General features: G+C 44.9%; 4 protein-coding genes across 4 annotated transcripts; 2 read left to right on the forward strand and 2 right to left on the reverse strand.

Moving 5' to 3' along the window:
- Positions 1-1,230: 1,230 nt before the first annotated feature.
- Positions 1,231-1,763, reverse strand: BDV38DRAFT_259316 (uncharacterized protein). The gene has a single exon (XM_032055816.1). It carries the CDS (start codon positions 1,559-1,561, stop codon positions 1,343-1,345), a length of 219 nt encoding a protein of 72 aa, XP_031909197.1. The 5' UTR covers positions 1,562-1,763; the 3' UTR covers positions 1,231-1,342.
- A 2-nt stretch (positions 1,764-1,765) lies between these two features.
- Positions 1,766-4,798, reverse strand: rad7 (DNA repair protein Rad7, protein). The gene is made up of 6 exons (XM_032055817.1): positions 4,599-4,798; positions 4,508-4,546; positions 4,420-4,447; positions 3,812-4,348; positions 3,565-3,730; positions 1,766-3,514 (listed from the first exon to the last, which is right to left on the reverse strand). Coding segments are annotated over exons 1-6 (1,785 nt in total). The 5' UTR covers positions 4,601-4,798; the 3' UTR covers positions 1,766-2,501.
- A 281-nt stretch (positions 4,799-5,079) lies between these two features.
- Positions 5,080-8,572, forward strand: BDV38DRAFT_287113 (DNA repair protein RAD16; the record flags this gene model as incomplete). The annotated part of the gene is made up of 11 exons (XM_032060800.1): positions 5,080-5,131; positions 5,263-6,134; positions 6,191-6,520; positions 6,575-6,683; positions 6,737-6,811; positions 6,863-6,921; positions 6,972-7,192; positions 7,252-7,298; positions 7,345-7,471; positions 7,524-8,276; positions 8,341-8,572. 11 exons carry the CDS (start codon positions 5,080-5,082, stop codon positions 8,570-8,572), a joined length of 2,877 nt encoding a protein of 958 aa, XP_031909199.1.
- Positions 8,573-9,612: 1,040 nt separating this feature from the next.
- On the forward strand, positions 9,613-11,379 carry BDV38DRAFT_274583 (C2 domain protein; the record flags this gene model as incomplete). Its single annotated transcript, XM_032057870.1, has 2 exons — positions 9,613-10,304; positions 10,368-11,379. 2 exons carry the CDS (start codon positions 9,613-9,615, stop codon positions 11,377-11,379), a joined length of 1,704 nt encoding a protein of 567 aa, XP_031909200.1.
- Positions 11,380-12,604: the final 1,225 nt, after the last annotated feature.

The raw sequence follows: 12,604 nt of genomic DNA on the forward strand, positions 1-12,604 counted from the left end.
CCGAAGAGATGGATAGATGAGCAAAAAGCTCTCACTTTCCAGGTCCAAACATGAACACACTCTTAGGGGATGTGGAGTGTGGAGCTGAGCGCTAGTCTGGTCACCAAATATAGCAAAAAGGTGTGACCTCAGCTCCCTCGGAGTGGACAAGAGCACTTATGACTAGTAGGAGGGGTGTCTAAAATATTGCACAAAAAGAAAAACTGGTGGGAAAAGTAATGGACAAGCAAAAGAGAAATATTTTAAGAGACAGCGACACCTGCTACCTACAGTAAGAAAAGAAAACAACCTTGGAATCCAGTACCTGACGGAATACATACTGTGTACTCACTTGTCTCGTCTTTTCCACGGTTAGCCCTCCATTCAGGTCGGGCGTAGGAGCCCGGACCGGCCTCAGGAGAACAAGGAATTATTTAGCGAATCAGAGCCAGTACCGCTTTGCATGTTAAAGCCACTCAAACCGAGACTTTCCCTTGGTCAATAAAACTTCCATGTGGACATGGTGGCCCGAGACTAGCGCTTCATAGTGCTTCCATATTACTACTACCCGTCTATCGATACAAAACGTACTCCGTACGATCGTTTATTTAATTATGGTCGTCTTTCCCTCGATATATAGTACTATCTGAATAACCGATCTTTGTGTGTGTCCAGCTATTTAAGGTTATGCTAACGTCCAACTAGGCTTCATGGATTCAAGGCCTCTCTAGATTGTCACTCAGTCTTGTGCTGGAAGGATCTTGGCCCTTTTTCACTTAGTTATCTCTTAAGGGGGATGGTTGCTGTTGTTTTTCTGCTGCCTTGTAATGATTTTCCTTGAGCGGGCATCACAAATTCCTTGCTAAGGAACTCGAGTGTAAGATATTAAACAAAGTACGGAACAGAACAAAAGACAATCCATCCCTATAAAATACAGCTCCATCTTTAAAACTGTTGAGAGCTTCTAATTTGGCTGTATCTGACATAGGCTGTTGATGTTGAGCAGGAAGAGAAGATAAGAAAGTTAATTTGGAAGCGTAAAAGTGAGAGACTAGGAGTCTAGCGGTCTTTTCAGGGGCAAGCTGAGCCGCTCTGATGGTCGATGTGGCAAAACTTGAGATACCTGGGGCAAGCAGAACTTGCCCTTATCTCCGTTTAATAAGCTAGCAGCCTATAACTAACTAGTATTTACTCCGTAGCTCTCTATGTTCTTTTATTCTTGTATTATTATTATTATTTCCCCCCTGTCTTCGTCGGATTCCCCCTTTCCCTAAAACATTCACACCCAATTTGGAGAGCCACTTTGGTATCTAAGCATGGAGCTAAATTCTTCGCTGGTATGAAGTACAAGAATGTTCACACTCTACCCGAGGTTTTGAAGACTAAGTCTTGTTTGTAACAACTTATATTCCATTTGGTTATTTAGGTGACTAGAGTAGAGAATCCTAGGGGCAAAGAGAAGGATAAGAAGGGGAAAATAAGAACAGGGTATTATGGGTACGAAACATTGAAGATAATAATAAACTTTCCATGGTCCACTCCACCATACGAAATAACTTTTACTGTACATTGACTGACCCATGTACAGTAGTACTTGTTCACCCTCAATTGAGATCTCCCACCCAACGCTCCGTAGTTATCGTAACACAGTATCTACGAGGCGACCATTGATTATACTATTTAAGAATATTCTGTTTCCATTCCACAACGATCGTATTCTTAACGGACAGAAGAAGTATCAATCCGTAACCAACAATTGCATGGTTTCATACTGTGGAGAAGGATTTTCCTTTCCCTGGTGTTTTAAAGTGGCTGACCAGAATCACCTATCATTGTTGCAGCCCAAGGCTCCACTTGCTATGCTACTTTAAGACAAGATGACTACCTACCTAATAGTACCCATAGCATGATCTATCTCAAAGAGCTATTTAACGGCAGATACAGTAGTAGACCCCGCCATTTGACGAGTCCCTTACGCCATGCTATGGATGCAGGCTAGCAAATATGTATTAAAGTTAGGACAACGCGGGTCGCTGTCATTCGTGGCAGATAGCTCTGCCATAGCAACACCTACTGACCGCTAGGTATTATGCTATATCATATCGTGCACGTAGCAACTATGTTGCTCTCTTCAAATATTGTTTTGGGCCGTGGCACTCCAGGAATGTACTGTGTTTGTGTGGGGCACATCTAAACAGTACAGAGCAAAATGTTTGAAAGCCTACAACCTACTCTGGCATTGAATTCGTACTATGAAAGAATCATTGTCAACTAGTCCCATTGTAGGCATGAAGCAAGCATACGAAAAGTTAAATAATATAGACACTGGGAACGAAATCAACCAAAGAAAGCAGAACGAGTAAGGCTAAACCTGTTCCTAGTTCTTGCGAACGGGCTCACCAACACCCGGCCGGATAAGCATGTATTGTAATCAAATAGGACAGAAATTATCTCCTGGTCGTTCCACCACAACTTTGCGACCCTTTAAAGATATGATTTCCATGCCAAGCCTCACTCATAAGTTAGGACTTGCCTTCGACAACAATCGTGTCTTGTGCTTTAAGTCCTCCAATCAACGCAACGCCGACAGGGATCCGGACATCTCTCACATTAAAGCATGCGAAAGCGACCAGCTTCTTGATTACTGGGCAGCATTGTAATATTCGGCCTATGAGGTAATCGTCCATGACGGTATGGAAGGAGACATCCAATTCCTTCAAGTTGGGATAAACTTTGCTATCTGAGAATATTTTCTCGAAGGCAGCACGCGATACGTGGCGGCAGGACGATATATTCAGTTTCCGTATCGCTGAGCCTGAGTGATTCATGAGGGCAACGAGGCCGTCAGAGGCAAGGCCAATTGCATCCCTAGGGCCGTCCGGATTTGAGTTATCCACGTCTCGTGTAGAGGAGAAATCAATATGTTCCAGAGGAGGGTTTGGCCACTCAGTGAACAGTTTCGCGAAACCTTCGTCGGTGCACACAACATTGCCTGACAAACGAAGTTTTGCAAGGGATCGGCATTTATCATGGATGGTCCCCAGGAGGCAATTGTCCACATTGGGAAAGCCTTCTAGAGATAGTGTACGTAACCTTGAGCCGACCGTAGAGACTACTTCTATAAGGCTGTCGTTTGGTGTCTCTCGAACGAGATCTAGAGACAAATGCTCTAATGATGTCAAGGATGAGAGAGCTTGCAAGGAGATATGGCCAACCTTCCAGCATTGCTTCAATTTCAGACGACGAAGTTCTGTGCAGTTTCTACACATTACTTCAACGGTCTCATCGTCAAGGGAAAAATCAAGGTTGGACAGCTTTAGGGCCTCTAACTGGGGACCCAGTTTTTCGAACAGGCGTCGCCAATATGAGTCTGAAACTAGGTTAGCAGCATCCAACTGCAGATATTTCAACCTCAGATCACGCCCCAGTAAATATTCGACAACTGTATTTTTCATTTGACCAGCAAAGCGAAGGTTGACATTCGTAAGCGTAGGCATGAAGGCAAATATCTTCTGGAAATCGTCCGTCTCGAGTTCTAGGATGTGATCAGGTAACGGCCAAAGGTAGATCTATAAATATACATACTTGCAGAATCGTAAATGTTAATTGAGTCCAAATCAGGTCGCAGAAACAGATTGAGGGTCCTCGATGTCAAGGCACGTCTCTTGGATAGAATCTGGCTTAGGCGATGAAGTAGTGGAGAAGGCAGATCACCAAATTCTTCGATATCATTGATATTATCAGCAATTTTCTAGATAAGAGACGTCAGCATTCGGATAATGGCTGTAGTTTGCAACGGTTTTATAAAAATAGAGATTGTGTGTACGCATACCTTTGTACACATTTCGGCCAAGCTCAAAGCACCTTGTTGGGCTATACCATCAAGTAAATTGCTCTGATTCTGACGGCGTCCAGTTCTTGGTCCACCTCTCTTAGCCTTAGGTTTCTTTCCATCATCTTCTAGACTCCTGGAGCACTTCGCACAAAGGAGCCCCCCATTGGGGCCTGTTTTGCTATATGAAGTTACCGTGAAGCGTTTACTGCAGATTTCACAATTCTCCAATTGACCTGGCATGGGTCGAGATCTTTGGTACATGATCTCTCTTGCGATGAGATTATCGTCATCATCTGGTTCCCCTATTCGCCGAGCTTTGTGACGTGCGAATTCTTTGCTCTGTTTGATTTTTGCTAAACTAGCGGCTTCCTTTCGCCTACGCTTCTTTTTCTGCTCCGAGAATTCATCGACACTCTCTTCAGCTTCGTCGCTCTCTGCGGGGCCTGACGGCTCTTCGCTGGCAGCTTGATGTTCAGTTTCATCTAAACGCCTTCGGTAATCTTCACGAATTTGAGCAGCGGATATATTGTTAGACTAAACCAAAACCTTTGGTCAGCGATAACACCAAAGAAAGAATGATAACTGGTAGCGTAGCAGCCACTCACAGCCAAGAAGTCAGTAAGGGCAGAGTGTCTATCATCGCCTATCAGTTTTGCAACACAAATGTGGCGCATTCTGTAGGATATTACATACGGGCCTCTTATTTGATTTCTAGTTTGTCTTCTGTTGGCCCTTTGACTAATTAGTGAATACATTCGTCATCATTGAGGAAATTTTCACCTACATTTTGCGGGAAAGCTCTCAAAAGAGATGGTGTTGAAGATAAGGGTTTCAAGGGGGTCCGGAAAGGGCCAAAAGAGGTAATATGAAGTCACAGGACCCGTGGTGATTTCGCGTTCCACCTTACGCGAAGTCGCTTATCGTGTTCAGGAAGGATGACTTGCAAAGGCACCGTCCACAACACATGAAATAGATATGTACTATTTATACTTTCAGTAGAGAAGACCAACACTATGACTCAGTGGTGAAGAAAATTTTTTCTGCCCATACACATTTATCCATCCATATTCCTGTTCCCCTTGCCGATACCCGCAGCTGGAGCCTAGGCTTAGGTACCATATGCAACAACCAGATTTGCCACTTGCAGCCTTTTTCCTCAGAAACGATAGCACTCGTCATATCAAGTTCAAGCTTGCTTTATTATTTCCATTTCTTTATCCTCTCAATTTACAGATAGGATAAAGGGGATTTATCCAGAGGTCAATATGGGGAAGAGAACAACTACTAAGGTCGGACCTCAGGCGGCCTCAACCGCAGGTGAGTGCACTGATTCTAAGGACTCTCATATATTCCCACTATCATCAATCTTTAAACATGAAGGAAGACAAAAGACAAAGAAACGAACTAAGAGTGGAATCAATCGCTAATCTGATCAAAAACTCTTCCAGATACCTCTGCACCGCCCCGACGCACCTCTTCAAGGCTAGCACGTTCCTCTGTCTCCGATGCCAGGAAAAGCGACATCTCTACGGATAAAGAACGTGGGTTGCATAATCCGAGTACTCTCAGACCGCTTCACGGCAGCAGGTTAGCAGCCGTCGAAGTCGCTATCCCCTTGAAAAAACAGTCGCCTACTAGGTCTACTTCATCCTCTGACTTGATTGAGGATATATCTGGGGATGATATGAATGCGTACAGTACCCCAGCAAGTAGCGTGGCAGTTACTCCCGCCGAGTTGGACATGGCCAAAGCAAGAAAAAGAGTTAGTGCATCCGCTCGCGCTCGGGAACTGCGTTCGAGTACAATGTCCCTCAACACGAGAAAGGGCTCCAAAAGAGATTTTACGACTATAACTACAGATGACCCTACTACTGAAAGCTCAGATGCAGCCTTTGCTCAGGCTCTTCAGCTTCAAGAAAATCAAGGGTCTGTTCAAAAACGACGCAAGGCTCGAAATGGCGTTAGTTTTGCAGTAGAAGACTCTACTGACAACGATGATGTTTTGACGGGATTAAGTTACAACGAAGGGAATAACCCAGGAGTAGAAATCAGAAAGCGGTGTCCTGCACGCAAAATGAGGAACTCTGTTCGGAGTGTGGTATCAGATAGCGAAAGTAGCACCAACATGGAGGATGAGTCCTGGGATGAACAAGAATATCTCTCCGAAAGTGATTCTATGTCAAATGTGGATGTTGATCCTGTCAGTCAGAGGATCAGCTTTTCGGCTAGTTCAAGAGCTGGCATTCGAACGCGGGCACGGGCTTCGATAGCTTCCTTGCCCACTGGACCGGTAGCTAGCCGGCTAGGGGTGTCCCATCGTGTGAGTTATATATATATATATGATATCATAGAATGCGCTCTAAACGCCACTTCTAGGCATTGAGAGAGCGGAAAAAGCTCGAGATGCAACATCCATATATCATGAAAATGTGGGATGAACTACGAAACAGTCCTCCTATTATCCCAGTCGCAGCAGAACAACCCCCTGGCATATCGAGAAATCTCAAGTCATTCCAGCTGGAAGGTCTGAATTGGATGATGCGGCAAGAGGGGTCCCAGTATAAGGGCGGTTTACTAGGGGATGAGATGGGCATGGGAAAGACGATCCAGGCGGTTTCCCTTCTCATGTCTGATTATCCTGTCGGGCAGCCATCCCTCGTCGTCGTCCCCCCCGTTGCTCTGATGCAGTGGCAATCCGAGATCAAGGTTTGTCTTGTCTTAATATATGTGAGTGTAAGAAGTAGTCTCACCTTTCTCTAGGAGTACACGAACGGCCAATTGAAGGTTCTCGTATATCACAACTCGAATCCCAAAGTCAAGTCGCTCTCAGAGAAAGATCTTCTAACATATGACGTGATTATGATTTCCTGTGTGTTTTAGCCCATAACCACAATTTTGTCTCATCCCTAACGTCCGGGCTAGATTCTGGCCTTGAGTCAATACACCGAAAAGAATGGAAAGGATGGAATCGCAGCGATGGGATTGTGAAGGAAGATAGTAAGTATCGACATCCTTGATGCAACCTCTGGGCTCACCAACATATAACAGGTATTATCCACTCCATACACTATCATCGTCTTATTCTAGATGAAGCCCATAGTATCAAGGTAAGCTCAATTCCTTTATCGAGATTACTGCAACGGACTGACATTGCCAGCAACGAACTACAAGTGTCGCTCGTGCGTGTTTCGCACTCAAAGCCACATACAAATGGTGCCTTTCTGGTACCCCTGTTCAAAACCGAATCGGGGAGTTCTTTTCTCTCCTGCGCTTCTTAGAAATTCGCCCCTTTGCTTGCTATTTTTGCAAACAGTGCAAGTGCCAGGAACTCCATTGGTCGCAAGATGCGGGGAAACGCTGTACCCATTGTAAACACAGGTATAATAATCATACGAGTTTCATCTGTACGTTCTTGTTAACACTAACGGTCATTGCAGTGGATTTAGTCATGTCTCAATCTTCAATCAGGAGATCTTAAACCCTAGTAAGTGTTTCACAGCAACTTGCAATTCCGCTCTAACTGGGTATAGTCACCGAGAGAAATAATCCGGAAGCTCGAAAGGAAGCACTGTCTAAGCTACGTTTAATTACTGACAGAATAATGCTTAGACGCATTAAGCGAGATCACACAGCCTCGATGGAGCTTCCACCGAAGCGGTGAGTATACTCCGGCACATTCATACGGAATCCATGCGCTGACACGTTACAGTGTTGTCCTACACAACGAATTCTTTGGGGAGATTGAACGCGACTTTTCCAGAAGCGTCATGACTAACTCAACGCGGCAGTTTGATACATACGTGAGCCGTGGTGTAATGCTGAATAACTATGCCAACATTTTTGGACTTATTATGCAGATGCGGCAAGTTGCAAACCACCCAGACCTGATGTTGAAAAAGCACGCCGAGAGTGGCCAGAACATCCTTGTCTGCAGCATTTGCGATGAACCGGCGGAGGAGGCAATTCGGTCTCGCTGCCGCCATGAATTCTGTCGCCGATGTGCCAAGGACTATGTGCAATCGTTTGATGCGGGCTCAGTTGTCGATTGCCCTAGGTGTCATATTCCACTCTCAGTTGATTTCGAGCAGCCAGATATAGAGCAGGAAGAGGAGCATATCAAGAAAAATTCCATAATAAATCGAATTCGAATGGAAAATTGGACATCGTCAACGAAGATTGAGATGCTCGTCTATGAGCTTTACAAACTGAGAAGCAAGAAGCAAACGCACAAATCCATCGTCTTCTCCCAGTTCACTTCAATGCTACAGCTTGTTGAATGGCGCCTACGACGGGCTGGGTTTAACACCGTCATGCTTGACGGAACTATGACACCTGCACAACGGCAGAAGTCAATTGAATTTTTCATGAACAATGTAGATGTCGAGGTATTTCTTGTGTCACTCAAAGCAGGGGGCGTGGCTTTGAACCTTACCGAAGCATCAAGAGTTTTCATTGTTGACCCGTAGGTTTCCCCTAGAGCAGCCATTTGACGCGTTTTTGTATGTCTCACTTACAATATCTGTTAGATGGTGGAACCCAGCTGCTGAGTGGCAAAGTGCGGACCGATGCCACCGGATTGGTCAACGTCGCCCTTGTGTTATTACGCGGCTATGCATTGAGGATTCAGTTGAATCTCGGATTGTTTTACTACAGGAAAAGAAAGCCAACTTGATCAATGGAACCATTAACAAAGATCAAGGTGAGGCCTTGGAGAAGCTCACTCCAGAGGATATGCAATTCTTATTTCGGGGCTCTTAATCATACGTGGCAATGCCGATCTATTTGTGTGCTTCATGGAACAAGTCGAACATGGGCCGGTCAAAAAACTTCCAACAGAGTGCTCCAAGAGCTCAACATATCACCTTGAGAAGCTTTGAACTTTCTAGGCCGTTTAGAATATTTGCAAGTAGATCATTGTGGCCCGTTACTCTCACATTCTATGGCTATTTCTTCCCCCCTCTTTTCTTCCAGTTTTCTTTTCTTTTTTTTTTCTGTTTTATTTTATTTTATTTTATCTTTACTTAAGGTAGGAGAGGCAATAGGGCATGAATCCATCACATTGGAAGTATCCTGACAGAAGACCCGATTATGACACCTCATATGCTAGATCGGTATGCAGATAATGCCTGATCCTTCAGCCCTATCGATGATGTCACGGCTCCTTTACTCTGGAGTTTTGGTTGAAACCCCATACTCAATCAAGGAGACAAACATTCCTGGAATGGAGTAGATGATGGTAGTTACACTTGCATCTATCTCCTTATATTCTCCTTCCTCGAGTGAGCAATTTCAAATCCAGAAGCAGATTCTGGCTCCTTAACCCATCCTTGGCGGCCCCCCCGAAAATGAGATCGGCAAAAAAAAAAGCTTAGCGATTCTTGGGCCCTGAACCGAAGAGCCGTGGGAATGGGGGAGACTGTGTGAAGCAATGATAAGTCATATGATTCCCTTGACGATATTGATTATCTAGATGTCAATGGACAATAGTGCGCCCGCGTGGGCCCTCTTCTTTTAATGCGCTTGCTAAGCTGAATACTGGCTTTCAAATCTTTGTATCTGTGCAGTGACGCAGTCCCGCATTTCCCGCAGATTCCTCCGAACCCTTGTCGGGTAGGCAGCAACAATACCTAATCGAAACCACGACTATCCTATCCGCCTGGCTTTAAAAAGTAAGGGGTTAAGGGAAAATCCCGAAAATGCAAGACACACCACCGCAAGCGCGGCCACGACATTCGACCGATGAATACGCACCCAGGTTTGCTGACAACACGAAGCAATTTCAGAACCAAGCGGCGGCTATGAAGGGCACATTAACCGGTGGCTCTACGGAACAAAAACCCGCCGGTGGATTCGATAGCACTCCGTTTCCCCATGCACCACCAGGCTACACCCTTAAATTCACCTTTCATCGAGGCATCAACCTTCCCTGTGCTGATTTCGGAAGCTTCTCCTCTGATCCATACACGGTAGCCCAGCTAAATGTCGATATTCCCAAACGACATAAGCAGGATAACAATTTGACGTTCCGAACACCAACAGTACGCAAAAATCGAGATCCCGTGTGGGAGAGTGAATGGATCGTTGCGAATGTTCCCGCATCAGGGTTCCAGCTCAAATGCACTGTATATGATGAGGATGCGGCAGATCACGATGACAAGCTAGGGAATGCATATGTGGAAGTGGACTCTATTTCGGGCCACTGGAATGGTATCAAGGAGCAGTCATTCAAGGTCAAGAAGCGCACGGGCAGCAAGCGGGTCTACTTATTCGGAAACATTGCCGCTCTCGCTTCTGGGCGTCTGGACGTCGGGTCACATCTCGTCATCAGTGTAAAGTGTTTAGGAAAGACCCCGAGTGAGGAAGGGGGCCAGGTCTATACTGTAGGACCAAATTACTGGTTTAAGCATTTTTCTCCTCTTATTGGACGATTGGCCGGCACCAAAGACGAAGTCCAAAGTCAGAATGGTAAAAAGACAATCACTCGTTACAAGTACGTTCCCCTCTTCCCCTAGCGAACTAAAGAACAATGGCTCATTACAGAACATTGGTGCAGTTTTCAAGCCATTCAAATACAGCTCAAGGGTCCTGTGCCGGCAGAGCTTTACCATCGCTACGTCGAGTTCAAACCGTTCGTAGCGGGAATGTTTACGTCGCAGAGTCTTCGAGGTCGTATCCTCAACCGAGCTCTACATCACCAACATCAGCGAATTTATAATTTTGACAGATCAACCCTCCATGGCCAATCTGAGTCGCCGTGCACTGAACTTACCCAAAAGTTTCTTGAATTTACCCACTATGCTCAGGGTGGGAGAATATTCACATATGTTCTCACTCTCGATGGGCAGTTTCGCTTTACTGAAACGGGAAAAGAATTTGGAATTGATTTACTAAGCAAACATACGATGCACAGCAATGTTTCAATATACATCGCTTACTCTGGAGAGTTTTTTCTCCGTCGACGAAAACATCACCGACGGCACATCTCTCAAATGTCTCAGCCCTCGGATACCGAAATCCCCGTGGAAGAACCTCTACAGGATCAAGAGATATCAACTGACCCTGCAGACTATGAGCTTTTCATTGATAATGATAGCGGTACCTATCGCCCGAATGGTCAGAAGCTTTCTCTCTTGAAGAAATTCATCTCAGAAAGCTTTGTCGGTCTCCATATTACCACATTGGACTGTACAGAAGATGCTGAAAGAATGGGAGACTTGAAGGATGAGCAGAGAGAATTCAAGAACAAGGAAGGTGGTCAGATGACCTTCCTCCAACAAAGCAGCGCGTCATCACTTTCTATATCGAGCTCAGACGAGGAAGAACTTGATGAACGCAGTGGTGTCGTATCGAAGAAGCGAGGCGAGTTTGCCCAGAAAGTGCATGACATGCGTGATGTGAAAGGACAGGTCATGAAGTGGGCACAGGCGGGGCACAAAAATACAGGTGTTTCCGCATACGGCGAGGAGATGAAGCCGACTTCTACTCCAGGGAATCGACCCTCAAAAATCACAGAAGAAGGTACTGCTCCTGATAGACCACCGGACAATAGCTCTACCAAGCTGTGAACCAAACTTTTCCTTGTCTCCTAATACTGGGCTTGGAAGGACGTGACTCCTCCTATATCTTGACTCCATTGCCCATTCGATACCTTGATGAACTCCGATTCTTTTCCTAATTTAGTATACCATTCCTGGCGACCGTCGTTTCCTTTCTTTACTTCCCCCTTAAGTGAAGATACATATGCTCTTTCCGACATACAACGCCAACAAAGGGTGCGTATACGGTATACCAAAAATGGCACTCAAGAAAGAGATACAGGAAACAATCTTTGCCGCCTTAATGCCTATTGAAAGGATGTAACTATATTTTTAAGACTCATTTTTCCTTGAGCCGCTGATAACTTTTAATGTATATCAATGTTAATATCATTATCATACTTCTTATGTTTTGCTCCCTTTGCCATAGTCTAGGCCACTGCAGCTGAGTAAAACCAAGTGCCGATTGAGAGCTAAACGGAAATACAGATGAGACAACGTAGTTATAGAAATAAAGATGCGTTGGGCTCAACATTACATCCTCGTTATTCTATAGGCGCACGAATTCTATTGAAAAGAAGAGCAGAGCCTCAGGCTCTGCTTTTGTATTGGCGAAAATTGTTTACAACCTGACCTCTGGAGCCCACACCAATGGAATCGTGGCATACTACTATAAGTTGTACCTACAGAAGTCCTTTCCAGTTATAGTATGATACCATATGACCAGTCCCAATGTCACTGGTAACTCAGTTCCCAGATCACCTTGTTCTAGGTGGCCGCATGGAATGTTGTGAACCTAGAGGGTGAGCATGCAAAGGAGAGAGACTTGGATATATTTAGATCACGTTGTGAAGGGGCTATAGAAAAATCAAGGGGAACTTGAGAGAGAGATAGAAAGCAACTTTTTGTTATATACTAAAGGTCAGTTATATGCACATACCAAATGTGTAGATTTATTAATTAAATACTTGCATTGCATTTCACATACCTCGAAAATATCATGGTTAGGTGAGAACCGGAACCAGAGACTTGAAAGTAGTAGGTGAGAGTAACAATTAAATCTCTGGAAGCTACTTTAACCTTATTGTTTCGTGCTATAGGAAAAGTGAGGATAATATCGGCGGAAAGGAGTCAGCGTACGTCTTAGGGGCCCATCGAGGGGCAACATGGATCCCTATTTAATAAGATTTAAATCATTCCTAGCGCGCGGGACAAGCAATGCAGCGACTAATCAATCCTCAGGCACCACAATCTG

This window comes from Aspergillus pseudotamarii, assembly GCF_009193445.1.
Source record: "Aspergillus pseudotamarii strain CBS 117625 unplaced genomic scaffold BDV38scaffold_71, whole genome shotgun sequence".
Classification (NCBI taxonomy): Eukaryota; Fungi; Ascomycota; class Eurotiomycetes; order Eurotiales; family Aspergillaceae; genus Aspergillus; species Aspergillus pseudotamarii.

Coding starts and splice junctions, on each gene's coding strand:
- BDV38DRAFT_259316 (XM_032055816.1), bottom strand. CDS start 1,561: ATGGGTCAGTCAATGTACAGTAAAAGTTATTTCGTATGGTGGAGTGGA.
- rad7 (XM_032055817.1), bottom strand. Junction 4,448..4,507: donor AGAAATCAAATAAGAGGCCC/GTATGTAATATC, acceptor AGGCGATGATAG/ACACTCTGCCCTTACTGACT. Junction 3,731..3,811: donor TGGCCGAAATGTGTACAAAG/GTATGCGTACAC, acceptor TCTCTTATCTAG/AAAATTGCTGATAATATCAA.